Source organism: Notamacropus eugenii, chromosome 2, assembly GCF_028372415.1.
Source record: "Notamacropus eugenii isolate mMacEug1 chromosome 2, mMacEug1.pri_v2, whole genome shotgun sequence".
NCBI classification, from domain to species: domain Eukaryota; kingdom Metazoa; phylum Chordata; class Mammalia; order Diprotodontia; family Macropodidae; genus Notamacropus; species Notamacropus eugenii.
Genome location: NC_092873.1, coordinates 216,486,646 through 216,508,783, shown reverse-complemented (window position 1 = coordinate 216,508,783; position 22,138 = coordinate 216,486,646). Strand labels below are relative to the sequence as shown.

The following is a 22,138-nucleotide window of genomic DNA, read 5'->3' as shown; positions in this document are numbered from 1 at the left end:
TTTTCTTATGATACTATTCATTTCTCATGGTAATATAGAATGAAATCCTGTGATATTATTCCTGAAAGGAAGCCCACTAATGATGTTTTTTGAAAAAAGCATTTGCCAAAAACCTCATACTTCTATTCAGTGACTAGTGATTGAATTTGTTAAACCAGAAACATTCAAAATTAGGTACCACCAAGAGGATGAAGAAGGGACTTAGTAGGCTGGATCATCAACAGACATGGAATTTTCTTTCTCAGAGACTTTTTAATTGACAAGAGTCTGTTAATTAAGAAGTTTCATTGATCCTATGCTCACATAAACACACACGCATACACACACATAAATCATTCATTCATGCATTCACGTATCTCTACACATGTAGATCATTATTACCAGGGGTGATCTCTTGATGTGATGAGGGGGTAGACCTTAGGGGCATCATGAAGAGCAAGAATTAACAAATTTTCACTGTATATGAAATGGAATGCTCCCCACCACCATAATCCTTTTCACTCCTCTCAAAGAGCTCCCTTGAAAGGGTCTTTATATGCCCAAACTCTCAACAGCTGATGTTCCAATCTCTATATTAAACTGGTTCTTTCCACTTTTTCTCTTCTTGTGTGGTCCTAGATAGATTAGCCTTTAGGTGATTTTAGTCTTACTGCCTTCAATATTTCTGAGTGTACTGCTATTCCTAGTGGAATGGTCTTCTGTAGCCTTTAGTCCTTTACTTGTTTTCATGGAGCATCTTGAAGTTGAAAGAGTGGCAGAATAAGACCTCATGAAACCTGTGTTTAAGACCCATTTTACCCCTGGCACCTGGAGTAAATCATTTGATACATTTGGGCCTCAGTTTCTTCATTTGTGAATTAAAGGGGTTGTACTAGATGAGATCTAAGGTTTCTTTCCATTTTGACAATGTGTGGATCTATGGTGACATGATTGTTATCAAAATTAACTTTCAAATAAATATTAACAATACATTTGCACAATTTTTCCTCCAATATAATTAAATAATATTTAAACTTACTCTTGCAATCATACAATAATTCTTAAACTATTGCCCATCACAGACCAGTGAAATCCATCAAATAATGAGTCAGTTCAGTCAAACAAGCAACGTATTCTACCTTCTTCCCGTCTCAAACTCTATGTTGCTTGGCCACAGAAATGTCAACATCATTTAGACAGCCTCACATTTTCGTAGGTTCATTCCACTTATAAATTGGACTGCTTAGCCTCCTATAAAAATATAAGCACTTCAAGGCCAACTGATTCTATCCCGATAGAAAGATTAAAGATATCCACAAGTTAGAATATAAGCAGGATAGTGGGGTCAGGGTGCCTCATGTTATAATATGACAATTTTTAAAAAAGATTCCTTGGGGAATCTTTTAAATGTTATGATCTTCTAGGACTTTAACTCAAGCAATAGTATACAATTCCAGATAGAAATGAATATATTCTCTACCATGGAGCACATTTTTGACAAATTCTGCCTTGAAAATCTTCTCAGTTATGAAATGCTAATTAAAGAAGAAGGAGTAAAGTGACTCATTTCTATTATTTTAAGTGAATTATCTCTCTCTCTTCAAATAACAAAGTTTTCAAATTCTTCACATATATTAAAATTAGTACTTTCAAGTGTCTTACAATAGAAGGGTTATAGAGTGAAGTGTATATTTCTAAAAATTCATTTGTGAATTTTTTTTAGGTGTAGATAAGTGTATTTGAAAAATGGGCACAAAGTACATTACCTGTTAAGTGTATGAGATTAGCAGGTGCAACCCAAAGTCAGAAAAGCCAAGTGAAAGAGAATTATATTTGTTAATTTGCATAAAAGATAACAAGAAAATATTTTAAAATTACCTTAATTAGTATCAAAAGGAGGACCTGAAAAGTCACTCTGGATAATAAGTGAGGACAGAATATAATTAAAACTGCACTGAGAAGCTTTATTCTTTGGGGCTTTAAATAATTTTCTATTCTCCAAAATCTTTTAAAATGCAAATATTCCTGGGAGGAAGATGAGCACACCATAAATTGTCACTACCTAATACTTTAATTATTATTTAATGTAGAATGAGGATTAGTTGGTACTCATTAACTCAATAAAAATAACTTACAGATAGGCACCTGGGGTTGGGGGGTAGGAGGCATGTAATGCTTCAGAGAAGGGAAGAAATCAGCATAGAACCAAGGGAGAAATCTCCCACTTCCTAATTTTGTCTGGGGCAGGCTTGTCCATTCACTTAGTCACCTTCCCTAGCACCTTTAGCATGCATGGCACTCTATGTTGCCAAGTTCTGCTTTATGTAATCTGAGGTAGTTTAGACAAGTAAGTCAAGGAACTTATTTATTTTTGGGGGTGTACTTAGTAAAGAGTAACAAAGGGCGTGGCTGTCAAAGAAGGAAAAAAGATAGATGGGTTCTAACCCTTTGGAGCACTCATAGGCCCTGGGATTCTCATAACTTTGCCTGGGACTCCTCCATGTTCTAATATTTTTCCCAGTCTAGAACTACTTTTCCTGCTCCTTCTCCAAGTGGAGATATGACTTTATTCTTGAATCATTTGGGATTTGGTCATTGGGACTACTCCCTTCTAATCCTTCTAAGTTATGGTAAACAGAAAAAGAGAAGGCAATGGTGAGTTATAAAACAAGAGAAACACTATGGTACAATGTCAAGAGAAGCGGATTCTGAATTCAAAGAAACTTGCTTCAGTTCTCATCTCTTCTAGTAACTATTTGTGTGACCCTGGGCAAATAAATTCTATGGATCCAAGTTTCCTCATCTGTGAACTGAGGGGTTGTTCTTGAGTGGGGGCCTTTATATGGAGTCCATGAATTTCATGGGATCCATGATCTTGGATGGGAAAAAAAGGACATCTTCACTTTCACTAACTTTTAAATGAAATTTATCATTTCTTTGAATTATTGAAAACCCCACATTATTCTGAGGCAGTGTCTCTAGGTTTCATAAACCTGCACCATGACGCAAAAAGAATCAGGTCTACCTGATCTCTATTGTTTCTTCCAGATCTCAGTTCTGTGAACCATAAGCAAGATAGTGTTAGTTATCATTTATAGGCCTAAGAATACCTTTTTGTCTATTAATTTAGGCAGCAATAAAACCCCTCTGGTTGGATTTCAAGGACATTTGTAATCTGGCTACAATCTGTTTTTGCAACTTGGTTTCCCATTAATCCCCAACCATGAACCTTCCGTTACAGCCAAGCTAGTTTCATCACTGTCCCCCAAACACACTTTGCTCATTATCACTTTTACCTACATTGTCTACCCTTCTACCATGTCCTCCCTCCTGATGCCCCTCCTATCCCAAAACTACTGATTCTTAATGTATGTTTGTGGTTCTATATTTCAGAGCTTCACTCAAATCTCACTTATTGTATGAAGCCTTGCCTAGGGATTCTATCAGCCACAGGGAGCTCTTCACTGAATTTCTTTTATACTTCTTATCCTTACCTCTCATTTGACACTTAATCATATATTGACATTAAATGGAAGTGTATGTATACTTCTATGTATATATACATTATATATGTGTATATGTGTGTATTTTTTGTTAAAAATACATAACATACATATATAAATAGAAATATTTTCCTAAAAATACTGATAACTTCTTGATAGCAGGTACCATGACTTATGCTTTTCCCTTAAATATCTTCTGTCCTCCACAGAGCCTCTCAGGGTGCTGGGTACTCAATGAAACCTCAAGCCTACTATGAATTCAATCTTTCTTTTTTAGCAAAAAAAAACCATAATAAATCAGAAGTAGAAGAACATAAGCAATCAAAGAAACAATAGGTGCAATGACTGTAGCAGTATAAATCAGGGGTTCTTAGTCTTATGGCAGCTTACAGAACATTTTTCAGAATAACTTTTATAAATGGTTGAAGGAAATGCTAAATTTGAATTAGTGGAAATAAAGATGTATTTTTTCCCCCTACTTCAAAGATCACTTGAAATCAATCCATGGACCCAAGGGGTCAACTGGAAGAAACAGTGGGTGGTGGAGTGGATAGAACACTAAGCCTGGAGTCAGAAAGACTCAAATTCAAATCTGGTCTTAGACCCTAAACTTAGTTATATGGTTATTTGGTTATATGGGTCCATAGATAGATTTCAGGTGATATGTGAACTCAAATGGGAAGATATTGCAGGAGATTATACTATATTTACAGGACCAAGGTTTGCAAATGTCCTTTCTAATTAATTCCTTTCTCCCCCCACCCCCACCACAAAGGAAACTAGGGAGGTAATGGTTAATGAGAAACAAGGGCTAGCTGTTTTCAACACTCATAGCCATCACCCCTAAGCCCATCACAGAAAAGCAATAGCTATAAAAACAGAATTCCAATGAGATATAAAGGATAAGGTTTTAACTATATAGCAAAAAATCTGTGTTTGAATCCTGTTTCGGACAGTTTACTGATTGTGTGACTATAGGCAATTTATACAACTTCTTTGTACCTCAGTTTCCAAAGTTGACAATTGTAGGGTTCCTATTGGGGAAAACCATAGAATACAGAAATAAGTGAAATTCAAACCATAAAAATCTAAACTCTGTGAAAGGTAGAAGCCTGAACATGGCTGCCTGTTAACAAATTATAGTTTTAATCATACATTAAAGACTGAGTCAAAATTTAGACGCTATGACCTGTGAGAGCCAAAAAAAAAAAAAATGCCAGGAACCATATTTGACTGGTTCATGATCAATACACAAACTTATGTTTGGGCATAGAATTGGCTTAACTCCCAAGCTGATTACTAAGCAGAAAATCAAAAATATCCACCAATCAGTGGTAATGCATTCTGTAGCTCCTCCTCCCTTTCTCTGTTTTCTATAATTACCACAGGAATTTGGGGGGCTCTTTGTGGAGATCTACTGAATTGTCTGGCTGACCACAGATTGCCCCTGTTTTGTAAGTATTCATAATGAATGACTGGTTACACTACTACCTACAATCCACCTGGAGATACCTGGCCTCTTCCTTCAGTACCAAAAGAACAACCCATAGTTATGTGGGAGGTACAGGTTTCCCCAGTCAGGGGAATTCCAGATCATACAATAATGCCTTCGTTTCCTGATATAGGGATAATAATGCAGGTAAAACCTATCTCCTAAGGTTGTTGTGAAACTTAAATAACATTCCATACACACAAGACAAATCTTAGAGCATTATGTAAATATCAGTTGCTACGGTTTGCTGACAGATTTTCAAAGCTTATTGCAATCTGTATAACTGATTTATGAAAGGTAGCATTACTATTAAAGTCAATTTTGAGTTCCTTATGGGGTAAGTAGGTCTCTTCATACTTCTTCCTTCTCCATTTAAAAAATTCTATTTCACCCTCTGACTTTCCAGAGTCACATGAAAGCTACATAAATATAGTGACAACAAATATTTCTACCACTTAATTCAGTATTTTCATGTGAATTCTCCCAGCACTTAGAAAGGGTGTCCCAAAAGTCTTAGAGCAATTTAAGCTTTCATTAACTTAAATCAATCTTAATCTAAAACCATTTAATTCAAATTCAAGAAATACTGGATAGGTAGAAACATTAAATACTCCAATAATACAAACCAAATTAGAGTAACGGAAGGGACAAAGTATTTATTGTGTTCACTATGTACCAGGAACTATGCTAAGTATTTTTCTAAAATTATCTATTTTTTTGGATGATTCTCAGCAATTATGCAAGGTAGGTGCTATAATTATCTCCATTTTAGAGTTGAAGAAACTGAGGCAAATAGAGGTTAAGAGACTTGTCCAGGGTCACACAATAAGTGTCTGAGAACAGATTTGAACTCAAGTCTTCCTAACTCTAGCTCCACTACTCTATCCATTGTAGCACTTAGCTACCTCTAGGTAAAAGAAAGCTTTTTGATGGAAGGAGACTGTGCTACTTCTAACAATCTTCTATTCAATCCAACACTTATTAACTGGCTACTCTATGCAAAGCACTTTGCTAGACTCAGTGTTTAAGCATTGTGAATTTTTTAATGGAGCAGATAAGCTAATAGGGGTATATTTAGATAACTATACTTTTTATACTTCAATAGATGTGTGACTTACTCAATGTGTGCATTCCTCCCATTGGAAGAGATCACAATTTTTCTATACCTTTTTATTCTGTACATTCTTTGTCCATGTTTTCCCATTAATCCTTCATAGAAAAATTACCAAATATGTAGAAAAGTATTTCTGGCTGGCTGGCTGTCTGGCTCTCTTTCTCTCTCTGAATACATGTTTAAATTTCATAGAAACCAGTGCAGCACTTGAGCTATCCATCTGTTATATTTCACACTCACTATATGAATTAATTAAAAAGCATTTATTAGTCAGTCATTCAACTAGCACAATATGGGCTAGGCACTGTGCTATAATAAGTACTTAGCATACAAAGGCAATAAAAAGGAACTCTTGAGGAACCTACAGTCTAATAATTTAAGCAAATCAAAACTTAACTTTATTATTAATACCTATTCAATGAATTATTTAATAATTAATTAGAAATTACTGAATTGATACAATTATATTAAAATATAAATATTTAAATAGATTTTAATATTTAACAGTAATTTCTTAAAATTAACTAATTAAGCACTTATTATGTGCAAGATATTTTGCTGGGAATGCAAATAGAAAAACAAGATAGTCCTTTCTCTCAAAATGTTCACATTTTACTTGGGGAAGTAACAAATATGGGAGGTTGCAGCTCCTAATCAGATGGAATGACCCTGCGGTCCTTAAGGTACAGTAGCAAAGTAGATGGTGATTCATCTTTGTTTATGTTACTTCCACTGAAAAATGATATCCATTTATCACGTTGAACCATTTAACAAGAATTGAATAGCAAGAAATTTCTCTTCTAGGTCTATAGTGACTGTGTTTGCTAAGGATGTAGAATCTGCAGCAGCATAATGGTTTGAGTCCCTGGGATCATTCATGGCTGCGTAGGCTGAGCTGGAAGAAGGGTTGGTCAGGAGGAGGTGAGGGAAGGTTGTTCCCTGTGGACTAAGGTCCTGTGCTGTCTCCAACATTATCTGAGAGGAGGTAGTGGTTGCCATGGGAGCTGTGATTTGACAGGCCTGGGACATACCACCTCCTGCCTCTCCCTCCGAGTGCCTTGCTGATTCAGCTAAACTAGCTCATCTTCCCTGTGGGTAGCAGTTGGTTGGTAGGTAGTATACATGGTCTGCCTCTTTCCCATAGGGGTTGCTCCCCTGGTTGATGTCTGTGAAAGCTGGGCTAGAAGTAGGGACAGGTTTAGGAGTCACTGTCATTCCAGGGGCTCTTGGACTTACCTGTTGGTGGCAAATTGTTTGTGGAAGAGGTGGTGGTGGTGAGGATGGAAGATCAGTTCCCCACAGGGATTGTTCTCCTCAATGATGGTTGTAGAAGAAAGGCTGGAAGCAAGGCTGATGCTTTATGTGGCACTGCTATTACTAGCAGTCTTAGACTCAGGGTCCTCAGCTTTCTCCATTAGGGTCTAATGGGAGGTATTGGCTGAGGTGGTGGCAGGGGTTTGATTCACCTGCTACATGCAGGTGTTGCCTGTTTCTCCCTCCAGGAATCTGCTGCTTCACCTGAACTGGATTGCCTATACTGTCATGACAGACTCATATGCTTTTCTGATCATATAGTTATATCAATATATATCATATAGTTATGATCAAATTAATTTTATTTATGCTGTTTCTTGTGCATATGTCATAATTGGACATGTGTTACAGCCTGCTTATACCTGCGATGTGTCTTTCCATCCCTTTTGGGTCATTGATTCTTCAGAATTCATGATTTTTTGTTTTTAAAAAGTTAGTTTTCCTTGATATTTTCTATTTCTAATATCACTATAGTTATCCTAAGTGTCTCTCCCTCTTCTTTTCCCAGAAATCCATTCTATATAACAGTATATTTTAGAGAGAGAAAAAAAATTGTGCAACTAATTTTAAAAATGTGAAAACTCATGCAGTGCCTGTTGACCTCCTACTTCCCTGAGGTGTTAAGTTGAGGGTGTCTTCTTATATCTCTTCATTTGAGTCCTCCTTGGTCTTTATAGTTTTGTTACATTTACATATGTGGGCAGCTAGGTGGTGCAGTGGATAGAACACCAGTGCAGGAGTCAGGAGGACCTGAGTTCAAATCTCACCTCAGACACTTGACACTCACTAGATGTGTGACCTTGGCCAAGTCACTTAACCCCAACTGCCTCATCTTGGGTCATCTCCAGTCATCCTGATGAATATCTGGTCACTGGATTCAGATGGCTCTGGAGGAGAAGTGAGGCTGGTGACCTGCACAGCCCTCCCTCACTCAAAACAAAGTCAAGCACAAGTCATGTCATTATTTCTCTGATGGCATGGTCTTCTTTGGCAATGAAGGACAAACACAAACACATATTTATAAGGTATGTAGTTCTTTTCATTTGCTCATGTAGTTATTATGCATATTATTTTCTTGACTCTGCTTATGTCACTCTGCATCAGTTCATATAGATCTTTCCATACTTCTCTGTATTCATCACAAAGATAATTTCTTATAGGATAGCAATATTCCATTACATTCATGAGCCACAATTTGTTTAGCCATTCCCCAACTGATGGACTTTACTTAATTTCTAATTCCTAGCTATTACAAAAAGTTCTCATATAAATATTTTGGAGTACATGGAAACTTTTTTCTTGTTGGTGGTTTCCTTGGGATGTAAGTCCAATAATGGAACCTCTGGTTCAAAGAAGTAGGGACATTTTAGTTACTTAATTTGCATAATTCCAAATTTCTTTTTAAAATGGTAATACTATTTCACAATTTCACCAATGATGTACCACTGTGTGTATCTTTCTACAACCTCTTCAACATTGAACGTTGTCATTTTTTGTCATTTTTGCCAATTTGCAGAGTGTTGTTTTGATTTGTAGTTCTCCTATTATTAGTGTTTTGGATCATTTTTTCATGTTCTGTCTGTAAATACTTTGCGATTCTTTTAAGAACTATTTGTTCCTATACTTTGACTATTTATAATATTAGAGAATGGCGATAACTATATATTACATTATGTCACACTAATATTTTATTATACTTGTATTACATTATAATATTGGATAGCAAACCCTTATCAGAGAAATTTGATACAAAGATTTTTCAGTTCAACCCTTCCTTTCTTATCCTAAATTCATCAATATTATCTATGCAGAAGGCTTTCAATATTAGATAATCTAGGTTATCAATTTTATCTTTTTTTAAATTGCCTCTATCTCTTGTTTGGTTAATAATACCTTTCTTCCTCATAGCTCTAAGAGATATATGATTTGTTTCTCTTTTAATTTTTTATAATTTCTTTAGTATTAAGGTCACATTCATTTACAATGCATTGTGGGATATGGTATAAGGTGCTGGTCCAATCCTACGTACTGTCAAAAGCCTGACCATCTAATAGACATTTTAAAATCTATTTGGTTTTTCTGTAAGGACTGTTAGGACAATCTCTTGAATAATCATAAAACTCATCAAAAAAACCTTGTATTATTTTGGGGCTTTATGAAACCAATAATATATCACCTGCAAACAGGAGAACTTTTAGGGTTTCATCCACTAGAAGAACTTTCTTTTTCATTTGAACCCAGTGCAGGGTATCCTCTCTTATAGTGGCAAATACCTATAATGGTGATCTTAAATCTTTCACTTTTATTCTTGATTTTTCTCAATGATCAAAGGGTCATTGAACAAAGTTATTTCTCATATTTTTAAGTTTTTCAAAAAATATTGCATGATTTATATACAAATATATTTATATACAAATATATTTCTTATTACAGTCGTTAAGATTTCATTTCTATTGAGTCTTTTTTAATCAACAGGTAACAAATACATAAGAATCTTACATTCTAAGCATCTTTACATTAATTGTAGTACTAGAGATTATTATAATATGATGTAATACTTGATAAAGGACTATAATAAATGCATTATTAGAAAGATCAAAATACAGCTATATATGATGTCTTGGAGGCAGGGAGGAAGTCATTACGGATGGATGTTGGTAGAAAGGAAAGAAGAGAAGGAGGTAGCATTTGAGTTGAGCCTTAAAAAACAGTCAGGAAGAGGGAAGGGGCAAGGGCAGTCTTGGCACGGATAACAAAGGCATTAAAGCAGTAAACGCACACAATATATATATGGCAAAAATAAGTAGTTTAGTTGGTTGGAACATAGTATAAATGGCATGGGACATTATCTCTGTTCAAAGATTAAAATCAAAAGATTGAAAATAAAAAAATTTGTATTGCAACTGTAGTTTGTGGTATATTACATCTATTTTTATATTTAATTTAACTTAATATTCGTAGATTCTTGCAGCAAAGTCTTCGAAATAAAAATTTGCAGATGAATGACTATAAGATTGCCTTGTTGTGTAATGCATACTCTACAAATTCAGAATGTTTCACATTACCTATGGGAGTTCTAGTAGAGACTATTTATGGCAATGGAAATATGAGAATCTCTCTCCCTGGAATTAATTGCATGGCATCAGGATCTATCACCCCCTTACCAATGAACCTCTTGGATTCCCTTACAATGCATGCTAAAATGAGGTATGTTCTTTCATTTCTTTTGGGTCTGGTGTTATATTCAGTTGATATCAACAGGTTTACTGTTTGGTTTTTAGATTTTTGCCTTGGTGCCTTGTATATGTGTGCGCTCTCTCTCTCTCTCTCTCTCTCTCTCTCTCTCTCTCTCTCTCTCTCTCTCTCTCTCTCTTTCTCTCTCTCTGTGTCACACACACACACACACACACACACACACACACACACACACACACACACACACACTTTTTAGCTTTTTCACAGTACCCTGCATTCCCAACTACTACAAGCCATTCCCCAATCTTATCCTACTCTCTACTGGTCCTAACATGTATTTACATACAGTTATTTTCCATGCCTAAAATAGATTCTTTCCACATCTTTCTTCAAATCTCACCTAAAATACGAACTTCTTCATGTTGCCTGTCTTGATTCTTCCCTACCACACAAAGCAAGCCTATCTTATGCCTTTCTCATTAACTTTCCTTAGATATTTATTGCAGTCTAACATATTTATTTCTGTACATGATTGGAATCTTTTCCTCTGCCTCTTACTTGTAAGCCTTTTAAAGACAAGAACTTTATTTCTTCTTTGTGTCAGCAATTACAACAATATTTTAGTTAGAGTAGGCATTTAGTACATGTTATATAGTTGGATTCTTAGAGTATACAAGCAATATCTTCATGAAATTAACAATAGAAAATCGCCAAATTTAACATTTCCATGAGTTTATTGAAGCACAATTCCTGACATGTGTAAGCATTTAGTAAATAGTTAATTATTATTAGATTGAAAACTACATAGTGTCAAGATTATGCTTGTGGTTGCAGAATATGAACAATTTAGCTCACTCAAATATTCTAAATAATAGCTTAAAGAATTGATTCCGATTTTTGTTTGAAAGTGAGATAACAGTGCTATAGTGGAAAGAGTGCCGGAGGTGGAGGCAAAGACATGGTTTCAAATCCTACCTCAGCACCTCATTAGCTGAATGATTATGTACAAATTGTTTAACCTCTCTGGACCGCAGTTCTTTTGTAAAATGGGGATAATAACAAAATTTATTGTGAAGAAAGTGCTTTGCAAAACTTATTTAAATTTTTATTTATAAATTGAGCTATTATTGTCAATCATACCTAAAATTTGAACTTTTTTTTCCCCTCTCTTCCTTTTATAACAGCTTAATTCACAGTATTGCTACACGGGTAATAAAACTGGCACATGCAAAATCCAGCGTGGCATTGGCCCCAGCCCTAGTGGAAACCTATAGTCGTTTACTGGTTTACATGGAAATAGAATCCTTGGGCATTAAAGGATTTATTAGTAAGAGCAAATTTTCTTTTTTAAAAATATTTTATGATTTTTTCCCAATTACATATAAAAACAATTTTTAACATTCTTTTTTTAAAATTTTGAGTTCTGAAGGGGATAAGTGAGGTGGGGGCATGATAGAAGGGAGGGCAAATGGGAGGAGGGAGTAATAAGAAGTAATCACTTTAGGGGAGGGACAAGAGAGTGGAATAAATAGGGGGCAGGATAGGATGGAGTCTTTCACAACATGGCAGTTATGGAAGTCTTTTGCAAAATTGCATACATAGTCTATATTGAATTGCTTGCCTTCTGAGTGGGGATTGATGGGGAGGGAGGAAGGGAGAGAAGTTGGAACTCAAAGTTTAAGGAATGAATGTTGAGAATTGTTTTTGCATGCAACTGGGAAATAAGAAATACAGGTAATGGGGTATATCTTTCTTGCCCTACAAGAAAAGAGAGAAGATGGGGATAAGGGAAGGGAGGGGTGTGATAGAAGGGAGAGAAGATTGGGGGAAGGGGTAATCAGAATGCACTATGTTTCAGGGTGAGGGAGGGGAGAGATGGGGAGAAAATTTGGAACTCAAAATCTTGTGAAAAGGAATGTTGAAAACTAAAAATAAATAAAAAAATTAAAATTTTGAGTTCCAAATTCTCTCCTTCACCTAACTGTTCCCTAAAATGTTAAGCAATTTGATATGGGTTATACATATACAATCATATATATTATAAAACATATACACGTTTGTGTATGTGTGTATATATGTGTTTGTGTTGTTGTAAAAGAAAACATAGATCACTGCTACCACCCCCCACCTCCCCCAAAAAACACACCACAGAAAAAAGAAAGTGAAAAATAGTATGCTTCAATCTGCATTTACACACCATCAGTTCTTTCTCTGGAGGTGGATAGCATTTTTCATCATGAATCCTTTGGAATTATCTTGGATCATTATATTGCTGAGAATAGCTTAAGTCATTCACAGCTGATCATACAACATTGTTGTTAGTGTGTGCAACGTTCTGTGTCTGTTCACTTCACTTTGCATCAGTTCATGTAAGTCTTTCCAGGTGTTTCAGCAATCATCCTACTCATCTTATAGCACAATAGTATTTCATTACAGTCATATACCACAACTTGTTCAGCCATTCCCCAATTGATAGGCATCCCCTCAATTTCCAGTTCTTGGCCACCACAAAGAGAGCTGCTATAAATATTTTTGTACAAGTAGGTCCTTTTCCCTTTTTTTAGTCCTATGGGATACAGTCCTAGTGGTAGTTTTGCTGGATCAAAGGGTGTGCACAGTTTTATAGCCCTTTGGGCATAGTTTCAAATTGCTCTTTAGAGTGGTTGGATAAGTTCACAACTCCATCAACAGTGTATTAATGTCACAATTAGCCAACATCCCCTCCAACATTTATCATTTTTCTTTTCTGTCATATTAGCCAATCTGATGTGGTACCTCAGAGTTATTTTAATTTGCATTTTTCTAATCTATAAAATAGTAATTTAGAGCATTTTTTCATGTGACCATAGATAGCTTTGATTTCTTCATCTGAAAACTGCTAGTTTATATCCTTTGACCATTTATCAAATGGAGAATGACTATAGTATAAATTTGACTCAGTTCTCTATATTTTTAAGAAATAAGGCCTTTATCAGGGACACTTAACTATAAAAATTGTTTCCCAGATTTCTGATTTCCATCTTGGTTGCATTGGTTTTGTTTGTGCAAAAACTTTTTAATTTAATATAATCAAAGTCATTCCTTTTACATCTTGTAATGCTCTCTGTCTTTTGTTTGGTCCTATTTTCTTCCTTATCCTTAGATCTGATGGGTAAACTATTCCATACTCCTCTAATTTGTCTATAGTATCACTCTTTATGTCTGCATCGTGTACCCATTTTGACCTTATCTTGTTATGTGGTGTGCGATATTGGTGTATACCAAGGTTCTGCTGCACTGTTTTCCATTTTTCCCCAGCAATCATGGTCAGATAGTGAGTTCTTATCCCCAAAACTTGAATCTTTGGGTTTATCAAACACTAGATTACTATAACCATCTATTCTGTGTATTATGTACCTGTTCTACTGATCCATCCATTTCTTAGCCAGTACCACATTGTTTTGATGATTACCACTTTATACTATAGTTTGAGATCTGGTATGTCTAGGCCACCTTCCTTTACATTTATTTTTATTAATTTCTTTCATATTCCTGTCCTTTTGTTCTTCCAGATGAATTTTGTCATGATTTTTTTCTAGATCTATAAAACAGTTTTTGGTAGTTTTTTTGGTATGTCACTGAATAAGTAAATTTAGGTAGAATTGTCATTTTTACTGAATGTTAACTTGGCCTACCAGTGAGCAATTAATATTTCTCCAGTTGTGTAGATCTGTCTTTATATGTGAAAAATGTTTTGTAATTGTGTTCATATAGTTCCTAGGTTTGTCTTGGCAGGTAGACTCTCAAGTGTTTTATATTGTCTGCAGTTACTTTATTTAGTATTTTCCCCCAGTTTCATGTAAAAACAATTTTTAGCATTCGTTATTAAAAGTTTTGAGTTCCAGATTCGCTCCCTTCCTCTCTCCTCACTCATTGAGAAGGCAAGCTGTTTGATACAGGTTATACATGTTTAGTTATGCAAAACATGTCCATAATAGTCATTTTGTGAAAGAAAACAGACAAAAAAACCCCCAAGAAAAATCAAGTAAAAAAAAATGTGCTTCAGTCTGTATTCAGACACCAGCAGTTCTTTGCCTGGGGATGGATAGCATTTTTCATCATAAGTCCTTCAGAGTTGTCTTGGATCATGGTATTACAGAGAATAGCTAAGTCATTCACATTCTTAGACTCTTACTCTTACTTTGTACACAGTACATTTCACTTTGCATCAGCCCATGCAAGCCTTTCAGGTTTTTTCTGAAAGCATCCTGCTCATCATTTCTTATGTATAGTACAATAGTATTCCACTGTAATCACATAGCACAACTTGTTCTAGTTGATGGGCATCCCTGCAATTTTTAATTCTTTATCCTCAGAAAAGAGTTGCTATAAATATTTTTGTACATATAGATCCTTTTTCTCTTTGTTTTTTATCTTTTGGGACACTGGCTTAGTAATGGTATTGCTAGGTCAAAGGGTACACATAGTTTTATAGCCCTTTGGGCATAGTTCCAAATTTCTCTACAGAATGGTTAAATCAATTCACAACTCCATCAACAGTTCATTAAGTGTTTCATTTTTCCCACATCCATTCCCAACATTTGTCATTTTCCTTTTCTGTTCCATTAGGCAATCTAATAGGTGTGAAGTAGTACCTCAGAAGTGTTTCTATTTGCATTTCTCCAATCAATAGTGATTTAGAGCACTTTCTCATATGGCTATAGATAGCTTTGATTACTTTGTCTGAAAACTGATCATATATTTTGATCATTTATCAATTAGGGAATGACTCTTATTTCTTATAAATCTGAATCAGTTCTTTATATTTGAAAAATGAGGCCTTTTATCAGAGAAACTTGCTTCAAAAATTTTTTTCACAGTTACTATTGCTAATGGTATTATTTCCCTCCATCCTATTCACAACCCTTCCCCTCACCTCACCCCTGTTTATTCTATTATCTGTTTTCACCCTATTCCTCCTCAGAAGTGTTTTGCTTCTGACTATACCCTCCTCAAATTTGCTCTGCCTTCTATCACCCACCCTCCTTCCCCTTTTCTTATCTCCTTCCTCTCCTACTTTCCTGTAGGGTAAGATAGATTTCTATACCCAATTGAATGTTATGCCTTCTTTGAGCCAGTTATGATGAGAAGAGGGTTCACTCACTTTCTCTTACCTTCCCCCTCTTCCCCTCACTGTAAAAGCTTTTCTTGCATCTTTTATGTGAGATAATTTATCCCATTCCACCTCTTCCTTTCTCTTTTTCCCAGTACATTCCTTTCTCACCCCTTAGTTTTATTTTTTAAATATAATGCCTTTATATTCAACTCACACCTGTGCCCTCTGCCTATATATATATTCCTTCTAACTGCCCTAATAATGAGAAAGGTCTCATGAGTTACAAATAGCATCTTCCCATGTAGGCATGTGTTGGGGGACAGCTCTGGACCGGGGTCCCCCGTGAGGACCGTGAGATGCCTGAGGGTCTGAACCTGCCCCCTTGTGGGGTACTGGGATGGCCCTGGTAACAGGCTGGCTCCACCCACGGCGAGGCACTTGGGAGGAGCTCACCCGCCCATGGGAGGTACGGGGGAGGAGACAGGGGATAATAAAAGGGGATGACCACGAGAGCTGGAGAGAAGAAATGCAATAAAGCTTGCTGACTGCAACTCTTTTCGGGTGCTCTGCCTGTTTATTGCCCTCCCCTAACCGGGAGAGGGACCGGAGACGTCCGAAGACCAGGGATAGGTAAGTAGAAGGCGAAGGCCCGGGAGTCGCCCCGGGCATCTGGCGCCCAAACAGGGACCGCTGTAGGGAGAGGAGAATCCGCCTTGCCCTGCAGTAGTAGCCTTGCTCCGCTACTGCGGGAAAATTCAGGCAGCCTCAGTATTGAGAAGTGGCCTTGCCTCGCTACTGCGGGAAGATTCAGGCAGTCTTAATATTGGGAAGCGGCCAGGATGGGTCAGGGAAATAGTTTTCCCAGTTTAAAGCCCGAAGATAAAGGAGTACTTGCTTGTCAGCTGTATAAGCTTTGTAAGATCTATGGGCTTAAGCCCCACATTCGGGACTGTAGAGCATTTGTGGAAAAGATCTGGGATGTCTCCCCTTGGCTAGAGCATTGTGTGTTACACCCAGCTAAATGGGGCATAGTGGGACAACAGATGGTTGCCTATGAGAGGGTGAACCCGGGTGTATTAACAGAGGAGGACTTTACGTTCTTTCAAGTGGTTGCCGCACTTTTGTGCTCAGATCCCCGTCCCCCCTGGCGATCAAACGGCGAGACCCAGACAGAGCAGTCCCTTCAAGGGACGACAGAAGAAGAAGAGGAATCTGATGAGGATGATCCCAACCCCAAGCCTTTATATCCATGGGGTATGTTAAGAGAATGTGCAAGCAGGGACTCTAGAGCCCCGAGGGGAAGAACAAAGGGAAAGTTTGATGAGGAGGGAAAGCCCAAGAGGGAGTGGAAAGCCCCCAAGACAAAGGGAAAGTTTGATGAGGAGGGAACACCCAAGAGGGAGTGGAAAGCCCCCGAGACAAAGGGAAAGTCTGATGAGGAGGGAACACCCAAGAGGGAGTGGAAGGTCCCCTGGAAAGCCCTCGAGACAAACGGAAAGTCTGTTGAGGAGGGAACGCCCAAGAGGGAGTGGAAAGTTCCCAAGACAAAGGGAAAGTCCGATGAGGGAGGAACACTCAAGAAGGAATGGGAAGTCCCTGAAACAGCAAGAGAGGGCTGGGGAACTCGCAGGAAGAAGTTTCAACGGAATTTGGGAACTCCCACTCCTCCCAAGGTCGGGCTGAATGCCCTCTCCTTCTCCCCAGCCGCCACGTCCTTGTCACAATCATCACAGAGCACGGTCATTTACCTACGGGTGGTCCGGGCCCTTGGAGCCTCTGAGTGTACTCACTCAGAGCTTATCCGCAGCTTTGGCGGAGGGACAGGAGATAGATTTAGAGGAGTGGGAGGGGGCCGGCGCTTACCCTGTCATTGTGGAGTGGGATCCAATGGGAAACGAGAACCGTTTCCATCGACCGGTGCCCTTCAAATTATTGAAAGAACTGAAGGAGGCCGTCTCCAAATACGGCCCTTCATCACCTTATGTGAAACATCTCCTTGCGAATACCACAGCCAGTTGGCCGTGGGCCCCAGCTGATTGGAAGGAAGTGTCGGGGGCTATTCTTACACCAGGGCAGGTAGTGGCTTATGGCGCCGCCGTTAGACAAGAGGCGCTCAGATATGTCAAGGAACACAATATTGCAGAGACAGAGGACGCTGTGAATATGATAACAGGGGCAGGGCCATACTCGCAGCTTATTGACCAGCTCCAATTCGATCCTCGGGTGATGGCTGCAGTTCAGTATTGTCATATTAGGGGTTTTGCCAAGATTGACGCCTCGGGGACTATGAGGGACAAGTTGGTAGGGCTAAAGCAGAGGGCTAGCGAGTCCCCCACTGATTTTGTGAGTCGGGTCCAGCTTGCGGTCCGGCGGTCTCTTGGCTCGGGACCAGGAACGGATTCCCTGATAACTCAGCTGGTCCGAGATGGCCTGCGTCCTGAATGCTCCCAAGCCCTAGCGGGCTTGGGGCCTCTCACCTCCCTTGAGGAGATAGTAGAGAGGCTGTTAGACATTCCACCTAAAGACACCCACCAAGCCATGGTGACGGCGGTGGCCCAAGGGGTGACTCAGGCCCTTCAAGGTACCAAGGCCCAGAAACAATGTTATCGCTGTGGCCAAATGGGGCACTTTAAGAGCCAGTGCCCTGTCGCTAAAATGGGAGCATGGCCCACCTGTTTTCGCTGTGGGAAACCGGGCCATATTGCCAAACATTGCCGTCTAAAGCAGCAGCCTCAACCACCTCGGTCGGGAAATGGGAAAGGGGGCCTCCCTCGGGGGGTCCCCCGACCCCAGAAACAGATCTTCCCAGTGGAGGCTGTAGGCCCTGCCCCTGCCCCCCAGCCCGGGAATTCTGCACCCCTGTCGTATCCGCAGCAGTACCAACAAGCACTCCAAAAATTACAACCTTAGTATGCACATCTGCCACGGATCCCTCAGACACTGATTTAGTTATAAGGCCTTGGCATACTGAAGGGATTGATGTGCCCCCCGCTCCCTTTCCCCGCTTGGTGGTGGGACCCTCCGGCTATGTGCCATTCATAGTCCATACTCAATTGTTGTCCAGTGGGTCCTCCACGATTTATTTGACTAACCCGCATTGTTATCCTATAAATATTGCCCCAGGGACTCCCGTTGGGAGGGGTATCTCCCTGCCTTGGATTGAAGAGCCTGAGCAGAACACCCATCAAATTAATTGGTGCTCTCCCATTGTAGGCGATCGCCCCATGATACAGATTCTGGTTGAAGGGCGTCCAATCATGGGTCTGCTCGATACTGGAGCAGATGTGTCAGTTATTAATGCATCCCAATGGGACCCCAGTTGGGCGGTGAACGATGGTGCTGCCCAGGTTGCTGGAGTAGGGGGTGCCAGTTTGGCACTACGGGCTGCTAAACATTTGAATTGGACCTTTGAGAATCATCAGGGGTATTTTAGTCCTTTGAAATTGACTGGCCTTGCTTACGCCCTTTGGGGGCGCGACCTTCTTCAGCAACTTGGGTTACACCTTACCACCCCAGAACACCTTCAATTAAACATTCCGGGGCCACTGTGACGGTGAGCAGCCCACCTATAACATGGAAAACCGAGACCCCTGTGTGGGTTGAGCAGTGGCCCCTAACCCCTCAAAAGCTCACCGCCTTACGCTTTATAGTTGCTTCCCTTTTGGAGCAGGGCCGCATTGAGCCCACTACAAGCCCTTACAATTCTCCTATTTTTGTTATAAAAAAGAAAAATGGATCTTGGCGCATGCTCATAGACCTTAGAGAGATTAATAAATGCATGCTGCCTATGGGGGCGCTACAACCTGGTCTCCCTAGCCCTGCTGCGATCCCCCGAGATTTTAGTATGACAATTATTGACATCAAAGATTGTTTCTATAGCATTCCCTTACATCCGCAAGATAGAGTCAAATTTGCCTTTTCCATTCCCTCGGAAAATCGCCAGCAGCCATATGAAAGGTATCATTTTACTGTGCTCCCTCAAGAGATGACAAACAGTCCTACTATGTGCCAAATGTATGTCCACGCCATCCTCTTCCCACTCAGACAGTGCTTCCCCAAGGCCATTATCATTCATTATATGGATGACATTCTTATTGCCACACCTAGTCAGGATTCCACGATGGCGCTTACTCAACTTATGGTCGATACCTTAGCTGCCCACGGGCTAACTGTGGCTCCAGACAAGGTACAGACTATGCCCCCTTTTCAGTATCTTGGCCATGAATTGAAACAAGGACGGATTGCTCGCCGTCCTCCGAGCATTGATCTTTCTCAGCTCACCACTCTCAACGATTTTCAAAAGCTGATTGGCGCTATACAGTGGATGCGGGCAGTTACCCCTATCCCTGATGGTGAATTATACCCGTTGTATGATTTGCTGCGAGGGGATCCCGCTCTGCTTTCACCCAGACATTGGACATCCGAGGCCTTAATGGCAGCCAAGAGCATCCTCAACAGATGCTCCACAGTTGTTGTGCGGCAGGAACCCAACCAACCCATTTATGCCACTATATTAAAAGCCAGTACTTTCACTGGGTGCCTCTATCAATCACATGGCATTTTGGAGTGGCTGTACCCCCCTCGCAACAAAAAGGCCCTTCCACATAAATGGCGAATGGTCACCCAATTTTTTCTTTTAGGTGCCGAGCGCTGCCTATTGGCTTTTGGCAGATTTCCCATTTTGAATTTAGAGGCATCAGAGGAAGCCTTAAGGTGCTTCTCCGATGAGATTCCAGAATGGGCCTCTCTTTTATGTATGTGTAATACCATAAAGCTTCCGCTCCCCCCAGCGCTTAGAGGATGGGAAGTCCTTCCTATCCATATGCCTTTTACTATTGTATCTCTACAGCCAGTTACGGGACCCACTGTTTTTACAGATGCTACTAAAAACCATAGGGCTGCGGTTTATATCCCTTCCAGGCAATTCCTTAAGGTGTACACCACCGAGCATTCCTCAGCCCAGAAAAATGAATTGCTGACAATACAATATGCTCTCTCCATATTACCTAATGAGAGCTTTAATCTTGTTACTGATAGCTTGTATTGTGCAAATGCTATTGCTGCTTTACCTTTTGCCCTCATTAATCCCCGTGCCTCAACTATAGCTCAAATCCTATATGATATTCAAGAGTCCATGTTACAACGCTCTACTCCTCTTTATGTATTGCATATTCGCTCACATATGTCCACCATAGGACCCATTTATCAGGGTAATGATATTGTAGATAAAGCCCTTATATTCCCTCTGCATTTAGAAGCACAGGCAGCCCATGATAAGTATCACCTATCTGCCCGATCTTTGCGACGCCTTTATGGCCTGTCCAAAGAAGACGCTCATCGAATAGTCAAACAGTGTGTCAATTGTGCCTCATTTCGCCCTCCTGCTCGAGACACCGCTGTTAACCCCCGTGGTGATCTCCCTAACGATCTTTGGCAAATGGATGTAACACATTTTGGCAAAGTTCTTATACATGTTTGTATTGATACGGCCTCCAATTTTATTATGGCCTCTATACAGCCTAAGGAAACAGCCCGTGCAGTGATCGACCACCTCTATGGTTGCTTTGCCATGGTTGGGGTGCCTCGAGCCATAAAGACAGACAATGGGCCAGCTTATATTTCCTCTGCCTTTGCCGCCTTTTGTAGAGAATTTTCTATTATTCATATTACTGGCATCCCATATAATCCCACAGGTCAGGCCATTGTTGAGCGTGCGAACCGCACTATAAAAACTCTTCTGTTAAAACAAAAAGGGGGAGTAAGAGCGGCGGCGCACCTCTCCTGAGGTGATCTGGCACAAGCTGTCTTCATTCACAATTTTTTGCAAATCCGAGACGATGGCACATGCCCCGCACAAAGATTTTATCTCCACAAGATGGGAGGCAGAAGGGAAAGGCCGTTAAAGGCCCCTACTGCCTGCCTCACCGGAGCTCGAATCCGGTGGAGGGACCAAGAAGGCAAATGGCATGGCCCTGGAGTAGTTATAGCGAGAGGTCAGGGGTATCTTTGTGTCCAACCAGATGGAGCCGACCCAGGGACGGAGATCTGGATCCCCACACGATGGGCAGTTGAGCTGCGAGAAGCCAAAAGCAAGGAGGAGACGAGGGTGGAGAGGAAGGCACCGTCCAAAGCGGGTGTGCAAACAGCATGAGATAACCATGCTCACACTTTTGATGGCCTTACAACAGTTCCTTCCTGGGTCCGAGGCTGTCCAGTCCAAATGGTACAACGCCACCCCCACAGAGCAGCGAGCCGTGGATCAAAGGGGAGACACCTACTGGGCATTAGCACAGGGACTCCCCGCCTTATGAAGAGTTTCAGATTCAACAACTAATAGAGGAAGGACAGTTATTAGCTTCCACCCTCCAATCTTTCATGAATTCAGAGGTAGCAGCGTGGCACCGTCAGGACCATATTGATCACCTCCTCCAAAGTCAAATCACCGC

The 22,138-nt window shown here is 39.8% G+C and overlaps 1 protein-coding gene across 1 annotated transcript in view; it reads left to right on the top strand.

The window, feature by feature from the left end:
• Positions 1–10,345: 10,345 nt before the first annotated feature.
• LOC140526797 (mediator of RNA polymerase II transcription subunit 23-like) overlaps positions 10,346–22,138 on the top strand; it is a 39,855-nt gene continuing 28,062 nt past the window's right edge. Inside the window, 2 exon segments of the mRNA XM_072643332.1 lie at positions 10,346–10,609; positions 11,782–11,924. Coding sequence (XP_072499433.1) covers positions 10,401–10,609; positions 11,782–11,924 — 352 coding nt within the window. The 5' untranslated portion in view covers positions 10,346–10,400.